The sequence below is a fragment of the Mustela nigripes genome, chromosome 8, assembly GCF_022355385.1.
Source record: "Mustela nigripes isolate SB6536 chromosome 8, MUSNIG.SB6536, whole genome shotgun sequence".
Classification (NCBI taxonomy): domain Eukaryota; kingdom Metazoa; phylum Chordata; class Mammalia; order Carnivora; family Mustelidae; genus Mustela; species Mustela nigripes.
In genome coordinates this window covers 7353319-7369283 of record NC_081564.1, presented here as the reverse complement: position 1 = coordinate 7369283, position 15965 = coordinate 7353319, and the positions used below count along the sequence as shown (strand labels likewise).

Here is a 15965-nt window from a genome sequence, read left to right as displayed (position 1 = left end):
GTGTGGTCCGTCCACACGGGGAACTGTGACTCAGCCATAAAAAGGGATGAAGCAATGACCCCGGCTATATCGCGGATGAACCCCGAAGACAGAAGTGAGAAGTGACAGAAACTAATCCCAAAAGGACACAGGACAGGATTCCATGTCTGTGCAACGTCCAGTGACAGGCCAATCTGTGGAGGCAGAAAGCAGACTGTTGGTTGCCACAGGCTTATGGGGGGGAGAGGGGTGGCTATGGAAGGTGACTGCTAATGAGTAGGGGGTTTCCTTCCGGGGTGATGAGAATGTCCTTGAGTTAGAGGCAGCAGCTGCGCAAGGCTGTGGATGGGCTAAATCCCGTGGAGTCGCACAGCGTAACCGGTCGCTCACGTGCTATGCGCGTTATAGCTCAACAGAAAAAAGGGAATATGTGAACAACTGTAAGGAAAAAGGAGAAAGAAGGGGCCCTCTTGACCCCAGTTTCCCGCCCTCAGATCTGCCTCTCAACTGTCTTGGGACCCTTGGCCCAGCTCCACAGTGGGAAAGCGGGTGTAGACGCGAGCAGCCAGTGCTCCCCAGGGGAAGCTTGTGGAACAGAGCGACGTGGAGGGCACACGGGGCACACATCAGGTGTCTCAGCTTCAGTCCCGGTCCTGGGGGATGGGAGTGGGGGAGACCCTATGTCTGAGAAGCTGTGACCATCACAGTCACAAGGAAAAGCCCCGCCCCCACCGCCTGCAAGCAGACATGGGGACAGAGCTCGGAGACCATACAGATACTGGCTTCCTCGGGGCGTGATATCACATTTGGGGTCCCTGGATGGGAGGCGACACATGGCCAAGAGCTGACCTTTCTAAGCCCCCCTCCGAACCACAGCCATAACCACCCCAAAATCCCCCCCCAACTCCTGTGCATCCCTGTCTACACCCGAGAAGAAGGAAGAGGCAGGGTTCCCAGTATCTCACAGCGTTTCCTCACTAGATGCTTCCTCTTTGACGAGGGGGTTTTGGCTGCCACTGGCCTGGAGATGAACAGAAACTCCAGGGGCTCTGGGTGGGGCTCTTACAGACAGCCCCCCCGCAAGGACCAAGGCCCTGCTTGAGGCAGGGGACGGGAGGGAGGGGGGAACCACGGAGGACTTTGGAACGACTTGTCCCCACACACCCCGAGCGCCAGGCAGGGCTCAGGGGCTTGGGCAATCCCGCCGGGAGAGAAGGAAGCCTCCTTACCCGTGTTCTGTCCTCGATCTCGTAGATCCGCAGCTGCATGGGCACGTTAAAGCTGTGCAGGATGTTTCCGCCAAATACCAGAGAGTCTACAGGGGTGTAGACGGCATGGATCCAACCTGGGGCGGGGAGGGCACAGGCAGGGTCAGCCGCGGGCTCCCGGACCCCTGGGGAGGTCATCCATGGAAGCACGCACAAGGGCCCAGGAGGCCCAGGGGGGCAGCCAGGGCCACAGCTGAGGATCCCTGGGCTGCCTGACCCAGAAGGCACAGTTCCAGGCTGGCCGACAGGGCTCGGACACACAGCCCCGAAGGACGACCACAGGCATTGACCCCTGGGTGGCGCGAGACAGTGGTGGTCAGCGGAAGGGCCTCGACAAAGGCTTCCTCATGTTGCTGCAGCCTCCAGTGGGGACAGGCCCCGTCTCCCCTCCCCATGCTGGCCAGGGAGCCGCATCCCTCTCATTCAGGCTGGCCCTGAGCCTCTTTCCCAGCTGCCCAGACAACATCAGTCTCAGGAGAAATCACAAAGGACCGCCTGGGACCACAGCTAAGGAGTGACACCCGCCAGAACACTGCGGGGGACCCAGACACTTCCCTGTCTGCAGTGCAGAAGACCGAAGTCACCTGTAAGGACTGGAACCCAGGGCGGTGGCCTCGCTTGGTCCCTGAAGGCTGGACGTATCGAGCCACCCGACTCCCTCACATGTAACTAGTACATGTCTCCAGGGCTCAGCGGACCCACATGTGCTCCCGCCCACAGTCACAGCGCAGAGCTAGGGGACAGGCAGGAGGATAATCCCCGCCCATGGACAGATGCTGCAACCAAGTCACTTGCTGGACGAGGTGGCAGTGCCTCCTTTCGGAACCCCTACGCCGCCGGCCACTCCATCACAGGCTCAGCCCGCCAGGCCTGCGGGTCCCACGACCAGGCCAGGGAGGCAAAAAGAGACATGCAGAGGGAATAAGACAGACAGAGGTAGGACAAGGACAGAGAGAGGCAGACAGACTCACAGTGAGAGACAGGATCGGCAGAGGAGAAAGGGGACAGACAGGGCAACCCCAACCCCGAGATCCCCGGCCCAGGCATCCACATCTCCTCTGACCCCTCTTCTCTGAGCTGTGTGCGTTAGTTTGTCTGCCTGGAGGACGATTACAGAGCCCCACCCCCACCCCAAACGCACCAGTCCTGGGTCACAGGCAGCCCCAGGTCCAAGGCGGCCAGGAACAAAGGTACAAGGCCACTGCTGCCCTCTGCGGGACACTCGGGGCGCTGGTGCTGTCCTGTAGGGCAGGGAGTGGGATGAGCTGGCGGTCCTGGAGGAGGGCGGGGACAAGCACCAGCCCAGAGCACAGGAACAAAGGCTCTGTGTAACCTGGTTCTGTCTAGCTCCCCACACCTCGGGCTCCGCTGGGCAGGTGTGCTCTTGTCGCGTTCCCTGGGCGCCTTCCCATCACCCTCGCCCCTCCGTGCAGGACAAGTGTGGCTGCCGCTTGGCTTCTGCATCTGCTTCGGCCTCTCCATCTCAGCTGTGTGCCAGCTGATTTTCTTGGCTGTACATTTTCTATCTTTGCTGAGCAGAGCTACACTGCCCAGGACTGTTCTTACGGCTTAAGCAACGTGACTTAAGCAACATTTCCTGAACTGGGACCCAGGACTGCCAGGGTCAAAGAGATGCATGTGGCAGGATGAAGCCTGAATGGGGCCAAGAATCCAGGGCCCCGTTCCTATGCTCCTTACATGCTCACCCAGGGCCACACAGAAAGCTCCAGCCCCTCACACCTGGGCTGGAAACTGTCCCATGGCCGACTCACCATGTGCTATGGGGTAGCTGACCACCCCCTCTCCTGGCCTCTATCTGCCCGAGTAAAATGAGGGAGATCACTACCTCCCATGCGGGGAACCTGGTGAGCAAGAACTCAGTCCATGTAAGCAACTGCCACTGATACTCGTGGTGGTCTCGTCCATCTTGAAGACTTTGCAAACACTGGTGCCCGCGTCAGTCTGCATTTATAGACTCTCCCTTCTGTCCTATCAGGTGGAAACGCAGATACACCTGACTTACACCTGTTACCCTAGTAACTCATCCAGCAAGTGACTCGGTGAGCCAAGAGGGAAACGGAAGAGAGGTTCTGTTTCAAGCAGAGTGGCAGGGAATCTATACCCCCAGGCATTTCAATGGATTCTAGAAGCTTCTACCCACTCTTCTCTAATCCCCAAGCCAGGGCCTCACAGGTGGGCCAGGCCGCCTCAAACGAGTTAGTCACTGCCAAGTTCTTCCCCGTAGCCTTCCTCAGATCTGCTCCATGACTTTGGAGCATTTCCCTCAGGAAGAACCAGGAAGGAGAAACAAGAGCGTTCACAGGCTCCATCCATCCTCACCCTCCTGATGATGTCTCCTTGGCTGCACAAGAGAGCAGGTGTCCCAGGCTGGTGACTGAGCTGGGGAGGCTGACATCTGCCTCTTGCTTCCAGAACAGAATCACCAACAACATGAAGGCAATAACAGGGGTGATTCCACACAAGCGACAAAGGACAGATCCAGTCAAGGAAGGAAAGCAGGCAACCCACAGAGCCTACTGACAAGTGTTCTCTGGGACCTGAGGAACAGTGGATCACACAATCCAGACACTCAGGATTCAGAAACCAAAGTCCCCCTCCCACCCCGCCATCCACATTTGTCTGTCTCTGTGGCTGCTGTAGGGGTAAACCCAGAAGTCACAGAACTCGGGGGCACCTCACGAAGGGCCGTGGCCTGCTTCCTTCATGAACTCCCTGAGCTGAGCCAGGCTCCAGGCTGGGCAGATCAGCTGCCAAGGTGCAGCCTCTCCTCTCTAGGACCTCCCAGCTAGTACCAGGGACCCAAACTGACAGGCCACAGGCTGCGGCAGACTCAAGAGCGTGTTTAGTTTGACCCACCTGTGCTACAAAAAAGGGGAAACTTCACAAGACAATCTGAACTGCTTCCTTCTCTAGAAAAAACAGGAAGACGGGCCCACCAGGCCGTTCTCCTCTGGCCTTCACTGGCTGGAGACGCATACCAACTGCCCAGTGTTGCCCGCCCACCCTCTGCCTCTCCAGCCTGCTTCACTGCTACCCTCTCCCTGCTCTGTACCCATTTTACAGGTGGGTCATCTGAGGCCCAAGTCATGTAACACTCTTTAAGTAGCTTCAGGTTACTTTTTCCTCAGACTGGCCTCAGTCTAAGAAACATCTAGGGCTACCCATGAATTTGGGGTCATGAGTGATTTTATTTATTTATTTATTTGCTTGTTTTAGAGGGAGACAGACAACAGGGAGAGCAGTGGGAGGGGGAATCCCCACTGAGCCCAGAGCCTGAGGCAGGACTCAATCTGGGTCTCAATCCCATGACCCAGATATCATGACCTCAGCCAAAATCAAGAATTGGATGCTGGGGCGCCTGGGTGGCTCAGTGGGTTAAAGCCTCTGCCTTCAGCTCAGGTCATGATCTCAGGGTCCTGGGATCGAGCCCCAAGTCGGGCTCTCTGCTCAGTAGGGAGCCTGCTTCCCCCTCTCTCTCAGCCTGCTACGTGTGATCTCTCTCTGTCAAATAAATAAATAAAGTCTTTAAAAAAAAAAAAGAAAAAAGAATTGGATGCTGAGCTACCCAGGCACCCTTGGTCATGGGTGAATCTTACCACAAAGCAAGGATGGAAAATACTTTCAGGCCAGTCCAAGCCACCGACCCCAGGTCCCTATGTTAGAATCCCCCTCCTGGCTGCTACCTGGCTGGACACATTCAGGACAGAGAGAATGTGTCTTACAGCCTCCCTAGGACCTTCCACACTGCCAAGAAGGCCCTTAAGGAATTTATTAAATAAGCAAATAATTCTCCCAAAGCCATACGGCTGAGAAGGAAGACTGAATCCTAAGTCTACTGACTCCCAGACTAACGGGGAACCAGGTGAACTCTGAAACTAGACACACCTGGGTTCTTGCCCTGCTCTGTTGCTTATTAACTGTGTGACCTTGGACTAGTCTGTTTACCTCTCTGGGCCTCAGGAACGTTCTTTATTTAAGTTTTTTTTTTTTTTTTTCATTTTTCAAAGTAATCTCTATACCCATTGTGGGCTCGAATTCACAATTCCGAGATCAAGAGTCGCATGCTCTACCAACTAAGTCTGCCAGGCGCCCCCATGAACTTTCTTTATTTAAAGAAAAGGCAGGAGGAAATAAGTTTCTCCCCCTATGCTTATGAAGAAGGTAAGTAATATACGCAAAATGTTTGCGGCTTGCTAGTATGTTATTATGACCATTAGCCATAGTTCACCTAAGCTGGTGCAGCCAGGGGAGGCTAGCCCATCCACATGGTCAGGGCACTGGCCACACACATCACATGAAGGAAAAAGATGTCACTGAGTCCATCTGACCTCTAATTCCTTGGGGATGATTTCCACCTCTAGCTTTCCATCCACCTCGCGATCAGGCTGAATCTGGGTGACCAGCCAGCCGCTCCTGACCCTGACTGTGGGCCCTGGCGAGGCCTCGGCCACCTTCAAGTCTTCCTCTTCCAGGCAGCTTTCTAGGACCACCCAGGAATGAGTCCTGAGCACCACGACCCCCTGCAGCACAGCCTTTACCCAGCTCTTCACCCCAGACACAAGAAGGAAGAGTTAAATCGCATCTCACAAAGTTACTGTAACATTTAAAAACCCTCCCAACCCAGCAGCCTCCCGGTTTAGCCTTCAGAGTTGAAGACCTGCTGAATGACCCACAGGGAGACACGAGGCCAGCATGAGGTAGGAGGACACCTGTCTAAGATCGCACTGTGGGGACAAAAATCATTGTCAGAAGTGAGAAATGCCAGCATTAGATTCTCTACTCCGGACACAGAAAAACCCACATGCAGACAGGCCTTGTTCCCCAAGGCCAGCTCTCCACTCTCCACCCAAAGCCACACTCCAGCTCCCCCGAACCCCAGCTGTGTGTCTGCCCACAGGTCAGGGGGTGTGGACTCGGGAGAGAATCCCCAGGTGCCCGACTACTTCTGCGATGGCGAACTCTGGCCCTTCAGTGTTCACTGGGATGATAAGAAAATGAGAAAATGGAAGATGACACCGACTGTCATAAACTCAAAACCATCAAATACAAACCACCATCCTTTATTCCAAAATTATGGATTTCCAACTTTTTTAGTAATGGGATCACCTCCTATTTGTGAAAATCAGCAGTAGTGGATGCCAGGTAGTTTTTGTTTTGTTTTGTTTTTAAACTAACGCCCATCTTTAGTAAAATTGCAAGTTTGTAACAATAAACTCCTAACTTTTTTTTTTTTTTTTTTTTAATTTCATTGGTCCCTGCAGAAATCAGTGCTTGGGAACCACATGGACCCCCTGCCTCTGCGAAGGGGACAAGTTCTAACTGTCCTTTTTTCAATTCCTGAACATCCTGGTCTCACTCACAGCCCTCAGGGCCAGGAGTCTTTGCTGGGATCTAACTCAACCGGCTGCTGCGGTTCAAATCCTCCTCTTGCCTTCAACAAACAGTCACACCCCTGCTGGGACTCAGAGGCCGCCTCTCAAGACTTTCTCCAACCTGCTAAGTCACCAAAATGAACACCCGTCCCAACCAGGACTGAGGGAAAGCAATGAGCCACCTCCCAGCTGTGCAGAAGGCCTGGAGTCCTCCCGGGGAGGGCAGGAGGCCTGCACTCAGTGGGACCAGGTTGGGAGGCACCTGGAAGGGTCCAGAGTTCAGCGCCATCCTGCTCCCATTGTGCAGATGGGATGGTTAAGGCACAGAGAGGGGACGAGACCTGCCCCAGGGCACAACGAGAGTCAGCAGCAAAGCCAAGAACATGACAGGGTTCCCCTGCATCCATCATGGCTAACCCCCCATGAAGAGTGGCTTGAACACACCTAAGAGGTCTCTGTGCCTCTCTGCCCACCCACTGCACCACCCCTTCCTGTCTCAAGGAGCGGTCACTCCCCTCCCCAAGTCTGAGCATGGACCTGGGGCCATGGTAACAAAGTCTCCCCCACTAAACCCTGCCACTTCCAAACCCCCAGTTTCTCTAATAGTGAAATCTCTGCCTTCTGCTCAACTTTCTGGAAAAGCCCAAGTGTGCAGACCCCATCTCCTCGGTGGGAGATGCTACCATAACAGCCCCCTCTTCACTTGACACTAGTGCTTCACATCCAGACCCAAGGCCAGCTTCCAAGACCACTCTCAGAAACCTAAGTGTGACCAGATTCTCCATCATGGATCTTAGTTGCTTCAAAGGATACTCCTAAGGTTCAAGTCCCCACTCAGTGGCAAATTCCCTGCAGGCTCCTTAGCACAGTCATATACATAGCCTCTGCTTGTATACATCCAGTGACAGGGAGCTCACTACCTAGCAGAGCAAATCATTCCACCACTTGGCTGTATCTCTTCTTCCAGGAGAAGATCTTTCAACCAGCTGACAGCTGTTCCCATTCACTATTACTTCCCCAGATCAAACCATCCAATTCCTCCTTCAAATTCATCTCACCTGATGTGACATCCAGACTCCCATATCCAGGTCAACTCACTCTCCAAAGTATAGTGACCAAAAGGAGCACAACCTCCTATATGTGACCAGACCCCCTCATTTAATACAGCGGGACTGTCACCTCCCTCATCCTGGGTAAATTTTACTGTTAATGCCACCAAAAGCTGCACTCCCTGACCCCTAGGGCATCTGTCATACTCACTGGTGCCTCAGCCTGTAGCTGCCCAAAAGCCCTCAGTCCATCACCAGAGAGCTGAGGCATGGAGGTTTCAGCTCACTCGGTCCTCACTACCACCCTGGGAAGTCTCACTCCCATTTTACAGACAAGAACACCGAGGCACAGAGAGCTTAACTCACTCCCGTAAACTCACAGCTCATAAGCACCAGAGCTGAAATTCAAACGAAAGCCGTTCAGTCTGGCTCCGGGGCCAGTGCTCTGAATTACCGCCCCCCACTATACTTGCAGCCGCAATTTCTTTTTTTCTTTTCTTCTTAATTTCTTTTTTTTTTTTTTGGTGGGGGGTGGGGGGTGGGACTCCAAGTACAAGAGTGGACATTGACCCTTTACTACTTTTCACCTTGTGCTGCAGAAGGAGGCTGCCACGTTGGGTCCTTGCCCAAAGCTAGATTCCCCTCTGCCCATTCCCTAGGCTTTCAGGCGCCCTTAGAAGACACCCCACTCCGGGGCCCGCCCTTCCCCAGAACCTGCCCGGGACTGCCATTACCATACATTGCTTCTTTGGGTAAAACAACCCAATTCCTCCTTCAAGGGGGTGAGCCCACCCCCCTCCCCACAGCACCACATCACCCCGTCACACAGGAATCTCCACAGGACGTCCCGGGGGGAGCCACTCACCTTCCCCTGAGGAAGGACGCTAGGCTTTTTCCCAAGAGTGAATTCTAGCCCACAGGCAGGGAGACACAGGCTAGACGTGAGAGAGACAGGGGCTACTTCTCCCTGCAGCCCGAGGCCTGCTTTTCTCAGGGACTCCCAGTGGCCACAACCCTGTCGCCTGGCCCAGAACCCTGGCTGAGGCCACAGGAGAGCCAGGGGCCGAGAGGGAGCCCGGCGCCAGCCTTGCCGGAACCTACCGGAAGGGATGAAAAACGTGTAGCCCTGTTTCAGCTCAATTCTTTGGCATCGCTCCACGCGGTCTCCCAGGAAGATGTCACTCTGTTTTCCTGACAGCACCCACTCCTCGTACAGTGCCAAATTGTGCAGGGTTGGAGGAATCAGCCAAAAGATCTTGGGAGGAAAAGGAGGCAATCAGCTGAAGATCCGGGCCAAAGTCCTGGATTCCTTCCAGGCTGTGCCACAGCCCAAGGAGACAGCCCTACCTGCCTGGAAGCAGGGAGGAGAGGGGACCGCCTCCAGGCCCAGGCCCAAAGGGTCTCTGGGATGGCGGGGAGGCTGTGCCACCCTTCTGGAACACCCTCTGCCTGCCTCTAGGGACTCTCCATTCCCGCTCAAACATCAGGGTGGGTAGAGCTCCTCGACCGGGTGGAACATTCTTTCTCCCGAGCCACAGGCTCGCTGGGGAGGTAAGGGAAGGAGAGGAAGGGAATTTCCTAAGTTGTATGAAAAAACGGTCCAATAAATAAACTCAGCCTGTGCTCACTCTGCAGAGGGAGGAAAAACATCTGGAACCAAGTAGGATGACTTCCTACCCAGAATTTCTTCCAACATGTTTGGTTAAAACAAACGCACACACACAAACCCAGACAAGCAGGGCGACACGCGTCCGCTGAAGGAGCGCCCACGTCCGTGCGGGCCACACTCAGAAGCAAAAGCAGCAGTAACATCCTGAAAGCACGCACCACCACCTCCTCTCTCTGGGCGACGTCTGTCCCTCAGATAAAATGTTCTTGGAGGCAGGTGGTGCCGGCAACTAGACTTTTAAGTTAAACGGTCGGTCTTCGCGCTGGGGCTGGAAACCACAGCGCACAGAGGGAAGGCTGGGAGCTCTTGGGCACCCAGGCTGGAGTTGTGATCTGGCTGGAGGTGCTTGGAACACTGGACTGGGGGAGCAGGTGTAGGACAGGTAACCGGATGTGATGCAGAAGGGCTGAGCGGAATCCTCCCCTCCAGGAGGAGACAGGGAGTGGGGAGGTGGTCCTGAAAGTGGGCGGGGCAGGAGCCCCTAGATGCAGAGGGCGGAGCGAGAGCCCCTCCACGAAGGAAACAGGCAGGGATGTGCAGAAGTCCAGGAGACTCGGCTCAACTCACCTTCCCACCCCGGAAAACATGGTACCAAACGGAAGTGCCTCCGAAGTCGATGTGGAAGTCAGTGAAACAGCCTTTCACGCTCATCAGACAGTACCTGCGGCACAGAAGCGGGGGATGGGGAGGGCAGGAAAAATCATTCAGGTCCTGAATCACTGGAGGTGTCTGACCTGCTGCCCTTTTATAAATGCTAACACTGGGGACTTTTCTTTTCTTTTTAAACCCAATTCTAACCGGAGTTCCCCCTAGGGGAAGCCCCAGTGATCAGATGACGCATCTCAAGCATTGGCCACCTGCCCCCAAGGCTGGGGGAGGCATCTGGGTTTTCAAGTCCCCAGAAGAGAGCTGGCAACCCACAGGCCACTGGGTTCCTTCCTCACAGGCGGCTTCGGCTCCTGCCCCACCCCCACGCCCACCCCAGGGAGGAGAGGCTCCTTTTCTGCTCCCTCCCAGCGCCCGGCCCTGCATTTTTCCCAAGACGCTAGTCCCCTTTGCAGCAGCTGGAACCCTGGAATTCTCAGTGTAAACCACCTGCAAAGCTTGCCAATTACCAGTCCCTATTTTCTCCTCTCCGTTTGCTCAGCAAGAGTTTACGGAGAGCCCACCAACGGTCCAGCCCAGAGCTAGGCACCGCGCTCAGAGCAGCGTGTCAGAATGCATCAGCCCCCTGCCCCCCTGGGAAGGGACATGAACCGGCCCGCACAGGGGGGAGTGAAACAGGACAAACTGCAACGGACTGAGAAGTGAGCAGCGAGCTCCAAGCACAGGCTCCAACCAGCCGCCAAAGATGACCGCGTAGGATCCCACAGATATGAAAGGGCCCGAGTAGGCAAACCTAGGGACGCAGGGAGTAGAGGAGTGGCCAGGGCCTGAGGGCGGGGGTGGGGTGCAGGGCTGGGGAGGGGCTGATCATGGGCACCGGGTTTCCTTCTGGGGTGATAAAAATGTTCTGAATTTGACCGTGAATGCACTACTCTGTAAACATACAGAGCCGCTGAACTGTACACTTCAAATGAATGAATGGTACGTGAATTCTATCTCCATAGAACTGCTAAAAAAAAAAAAAAAAAAAGTAAAAGGGGTAAGAGAAGGGGGCTGGGGGGGGGGGGGGGGACAGGCCGAGGGGAGAACCTGGGCCTCAGAGGCTTGGGCGGGGGAGGCGCGTTCAGGAGAAGGAACCCGCCAGCAGCCCCCCTTCTGAGTTCGATAACCCACCCTTCCTTTCAGGAACTCACCAGTCTCCTCCTTCCTCCCTTGACATGCTGCCCTCCTAGGGGCGGACAGAGCTTAAGGGGGGCGGGCGGGGGGGGGGGCCCCCAGGGCCGGCTTCCAAGTCCAGGCCCGGCAGGCAGCGATGTCAGGGCCCCCTCTCTCCCTCCCACCCCTTCCCACAAGGGCCACCGGCGGCACGGATGGGGAGGCCTCCCCACAGCTCATGCCCATGCACCTTGGCACTCCAGAGGCCCACACGCACATGCTTACCCCACTGACCTCTTTTCCCTGCTGCACTTTGCTTTTCCATGGTTTGGGGAAGAGGGGAGGAATGGGGCAGGGACAGACAGGGAGGAGCCAGCAGCAAGCCCCAGTGGAGATAATGGGGGGCGTGGGGCTGAGCTGGTTTGGAGGCTGGTGGGCTCCAGGCGCCCCCTCCCTCTGGCTGCCTTTTGCACCTCACATTCAGGTGGACCCGGGGCTCGGCAGAGTATGCAGGCGGCGTGCCCCGCGTCCCTCCTCCGGATAGGCTGGAAGGAGCCTTAACCATGTGTCTGCAGGAGGCTGACAAATCAGAAGGCCTTCCCCCACATCAGAGCCCCGCTGCCTAGCAACCCCATCGGAGGGGTGTAGTTGACAGCACAGGACGCAGCCCTGTCACGAAGACGGGCGCGGGCTGCTGGGCTGGCGCTGGGGTTGTTCAAGTCCCAGCTCAGGCTCAGGCCCGCTCCCTCCCGCCTCTGCCCCACGCGACCGGTCAGGTCCCCCAGGCTGAAGACACCAGTGACCCTCTTCTCTCCAAGGAACTGGGGGTGCGGAGTGAGGGTAATGCCCTAACCCACCCCACCCCCCACAGACCACACCGGCCTCCTCTCCAAGCACCACTTCAAAATATTAGTCCTCGTTTTCCTAAAACCACCTCTTCCTCTGGGTTTTCTTTTCTTTCCTTTTTTTAATCTAACCTTGGTTTCCACCTCCTTCAGGCCTCAGCAGAAAACAGCCTAGGGAAAGCAATTTAAGTGTTTGTGGGGTGGAGGGAGATGTGTCTCCTTTAGTCTGCAGCTGGATAACCACCCAGGTGCCGGCAGAGGAGAGGCAAGGAGCTTGCCTCTTGGGCACCAGGCCCCAAACTGGCCTGGTCACTACCCTTCAACCTCCTGCCCCCAGCCCCAACCTCCCCAGCACGCGTGGACGTGATCACTAGGAGCTGTGTGCAAGGAAAGTTCTCCAAGTTGTGCCTGCGTCTGATCTGTCCTCCCAGTCACCCTCCAGCATCCTCTGAGGCCCTTCGGAGCTTGGGGGCGCCACTTCCAGCCCCGCCTCTCCTAAAGAGGCCCCTCCTCCCTTGTCCCTCATTTCCTGGCCTCCGGGCCCGGGCCGCCCCTCCCGCCGGGCAATTGCAGGCTTTGGAGCCGCTAGGGTGGCTGTGACAGGGCCGCTTTGTCCGGGCCCCTGCAGCCACCACCCCCGCCCGCCCGCCCGCCCGCCCCGCGCTCATTCCGGGTCTCCCCCCTCACTCCTGCTCCCGCTCGCTCTGGCGTGACGCCTTTGCACTGACCTCTACAGCTTCCTCTTCCAAAGCACACCGCAGTCACATGGGCACCCCGGCTCGGTGCCACGGCCGCTAAGCTCTCCCGCCGGCCAGCCAGCCTGGCTTCCGCCTCGGCTGCCCCTTGCCCGGAAAGCCGCGCCCCTCGACAACCCCCCACCCACCGACCCGGTGGCTTCCGTGCAGGAGTGCACCCTCCAAGTTGGGGGATGAGAATCAAGAGCCCCCGAACTAAGCCTCTGGGGGGGTTCCCGCCTCCCAAGGCCCGGGCTGGCTGGGAGGAGCGTGGTAGGAGGGGGCGCTGCACCTGCAGCACCAACTTTGGGGCGCTGCCTGGGATCCGCGGAAGCGGGGCGACCCCACCCCGCCCTTTTCCTTCCAACTTAGCGAAACTCCCCCTGCAGCTCCGGCAGCATCCCCTGGGGCAAAGGTCTTGGCGGGGGGTAACCTGGAGAAAGCTGGCACCGGGAGACGGGGCTGGAGGCGCCGAGCGCGCGCGCACACACACTACACACTTACACGCAGCCCGGGGAGACACAAAGAGCTGCTCCGCGACGCCGGCTGCGCTGCCCGCGGGCGGGAGGCGACCCACACCCCGCCCCGGCGCGCCCCGTAGGAGCGGGGGCTCCGGGGCAGCCCCGGGCCCGCGGGGCGCAGCGCAGGGACGCCCGCCCGGCCCCGCCCGGCGCGCCCGCGGTTACCCTCGGCGGCGGCGGCAGCGCGACTCCCGGGCGTCCCCTTCGGCAGCGCAGGATCGACGCGCGCCCAGCCCCGGCGACCGGAGCCGAGCCCCCTCCACGGCGCTGCCAGGCCCCGGCGGAGGACCGTGCAGCCCTCTCTCCTCCTTCCTTCCTCCGGGAGCCCGGCGCAGCCTGCGCTCATCCCCGCGCTGAAACTGAACACCCGCGCGGCGCGGCGGCCGCCAGGAAGGAGGAGGGAGGCCGCGGCGGCGACAGGGAAGCTTGCCGGCCAGCGCCAGGGGACGCCGCCGCCGCCCACGGCCGCCCCCTCGCCCCCGGCTGGGTGGGGACACGAGGGTAGCTCTACAGGCGGGCGCTCAGCAACACCCGCGCCCCCCGTTTTCAGGGAGTGTGGGCGCCGTCCTGCTTCTGGAGGTGACGACCCAAGACGACGCAAAGCCACCTTCCTTAAATGTGCCCATCGGGGCATGGCTGGGGTTGGGAGAGAGTGTCAAATCCCAGGTAGAGCTGCTGGGAGCCCAGGGATGATGCTCTGGCCCTCAAACAGACTATCTGTGTGACCTTGGGCAGCTTACCTCCCCTCCCTGAGCCGGTTATCTCATCCTAATGGCAGGCAGGTGATTTGAAGTTCAACTCTGCATTCTGAGACAGGCCTGTGCTGCCCCTTCCCTGCCTGCCCCCTTAGTAGCTGTGCGACCTTACATCATAGAATTCAGAGGGAATTCAGAGACATGTACATATTAACACAGTACCTAGCACCATAAGACTGATAATTTAATCGGATTTTCAACCCTCCAAGATCACTCCCAGGACTGCCCCCATTTTACAGATGAGAAAGCGGAGGCACAGTGGTCACTGCTTTAATCAGTGACAGTGCTTACCCAAGCAGCCTGGCTCAGAATTTCTCAGCTCTTCTCCCAGGTCTACCGGGCAAATCCCAAGACTGAAGAGTATCGATATCTTCAGGTTGTGTACAAACTCAACCCCCATCAGGCTGCAGGAGATGGTCCTGCTCAAATGAGAAGTCCCACCCTCCAGGGCAGGCTCACCAGGGCCACAGCCCTTCTCCCACTCTATCCCCACACCCTTCCCCTAAACCACAAGGGGTCAGGAGACAGTGGTATAGCCTTGGTAGGGGCAGAACTCAAGCTTCTCCATTCTTTGCCTAACTCCATCCACTGGAGCTATCCTCCAACATTAACTAATAGTCCCTAATGAGCGCTAATGATAATAACTGTTTACACGTACGATATCATTTCACCTTTAATACAACCTATAGGCTGCCCGGATGGCTCAATCGCTAAGCGTCTGCCTTCCACTCAGGTCATGATCCCAGGATCCTGGGATCAAGTCCTCCATCAGGCTCTCCGATCTGCAGGAAGCCCGCTTTTCCCTCTCCCACTCCCCTTACTTGTGTTCCCTCTCTCACTCACTCTCTCTGTCAAATAAATAAATAAAATCTAAAAAAAATAAAACAACCTATAATCCCCATTTTAGGGAGGTGAACCTTGAAGCCATTTCAAGGTGGTCCATGCCCAAGGTTAGAGTGCTGCTTCCCAGGGTCATTTACAGGATGCCCAGCCGGTCCTTAGTGCCTCTCCAAAGGCCTGCTATGAGATTACACTGTGAACTCTTTGGAACTGGCTGACTTTATATATATATATATATATATATATATATATATATATATTCTGCCTACTTAAAAAAAAAATTATAAGTACAAGAAACATCTCCCATCTTGGATTTGAGCACCAGTCATTGGGTGGGTGTTCTTGAGCAAGGTGTTTTTTGCTTTTTCTTTTTTAAAGATTTTATTTATTTATTTGACAGAGAGATCACAAGTAGACAGGCAGGCAGGCAGAGAGAGGGAAGCAGGCTCCCTGCTGAACAGAGAGCCCGATGCAGGACTCAATCCCAGGACCCTGAGATCATGACCCGAGCCGAAGGCAGCGGCTTAACCCACTGAGCCACCCAGGCACCCTTGAGCAAGGTTTTTTAAGCACTCTTTTTTTTTTTTAAGGGAGGGTAAGTGGAGAGGGACAGAGGGAGAGGGAGAAAGAGAATCCCAAGCAGGCTCCAAGCCCAGGGCCAAGCCAATGTGGGGCTTCATCTCGGGACCCTGAGATCACAACCTGAGCTGAAATCAAGAGTCAGATGCTTAACCAACTGAGCCACCCAGACACCCCTTGAGCAAAGTTCCTGACACACACAAAATATAAGTGAAGTTGAGTGAGCTAAGAGAAGGCTCTGACAGCTGAACCAGGCTGGCCACATGGGAAAATTATTACTTTTTTGGTCACAAATGCCTCAGCTCGAGCCCCAGCAGGGATCACATCAGATTCATCTGTGTTAAGTATAGCACCCAGCGATACAGCCCTATAATTATTCTGATCAACTGTGTGACACTGGACTAAATCCTTCCCCCTCCTGGAACTCAGCATCCCCATTTGGTGAGCTAGTCAGGGACCTCTAAATGTGGTTCTCAGGGGTCAAACCAGGCCCTAGATGTGCTTCGTTTGGCCGGCACTGGGTTGCTGCTGTTTTGTATTTTTTTTCATTTTTTAAAAGAAGAATTTTTGAA

At 56.3% G+C, this 15965-nt stretch overlaps 1 protein-coding gene across 9 annotated transcripts in view; it reads right to left on the bottom strand.

Annotated features, from left to right (window-relative positions):
* The window catches only part of KDM2B (lysine demethylase 2B), a 122897-nt gene that overhangs the window by 72707 nt on the left and 34225 nt on the right, over positions 1 to 15965 (bottom strand). For 6 of the 9 annotated variants that reach the window (XM_059408368.1, XM_059408369.1, XM_059408370.1 and 3 more), the window contains exons 7-9: positions 9926 to 10019; positions 8791 to 8944; positions 1209 to 1324 (exon numbers count right to left, since the gene is read on the bottom strand). In XM_059408368.1, coding sequence (XP_059264351.1) covers positions 1209 to 1324; positions 8791 to 8944; positions 9926 to 10019 — 364 coding nt within the window. Of the gene's footprint in view, positions 1 to 1208; positions 1325 to 8790; positions 8945 to 9925; positions 10020 to 12692; positions 12808 to 13202; positions 13275 to 13384; positions 13702 to 15965 lie in introns of those variants that run through there. The other 3 variants (XM_059408377.1, XM_059408375.1, XM_059408374.1) reach the window with 3 other exon arrangements.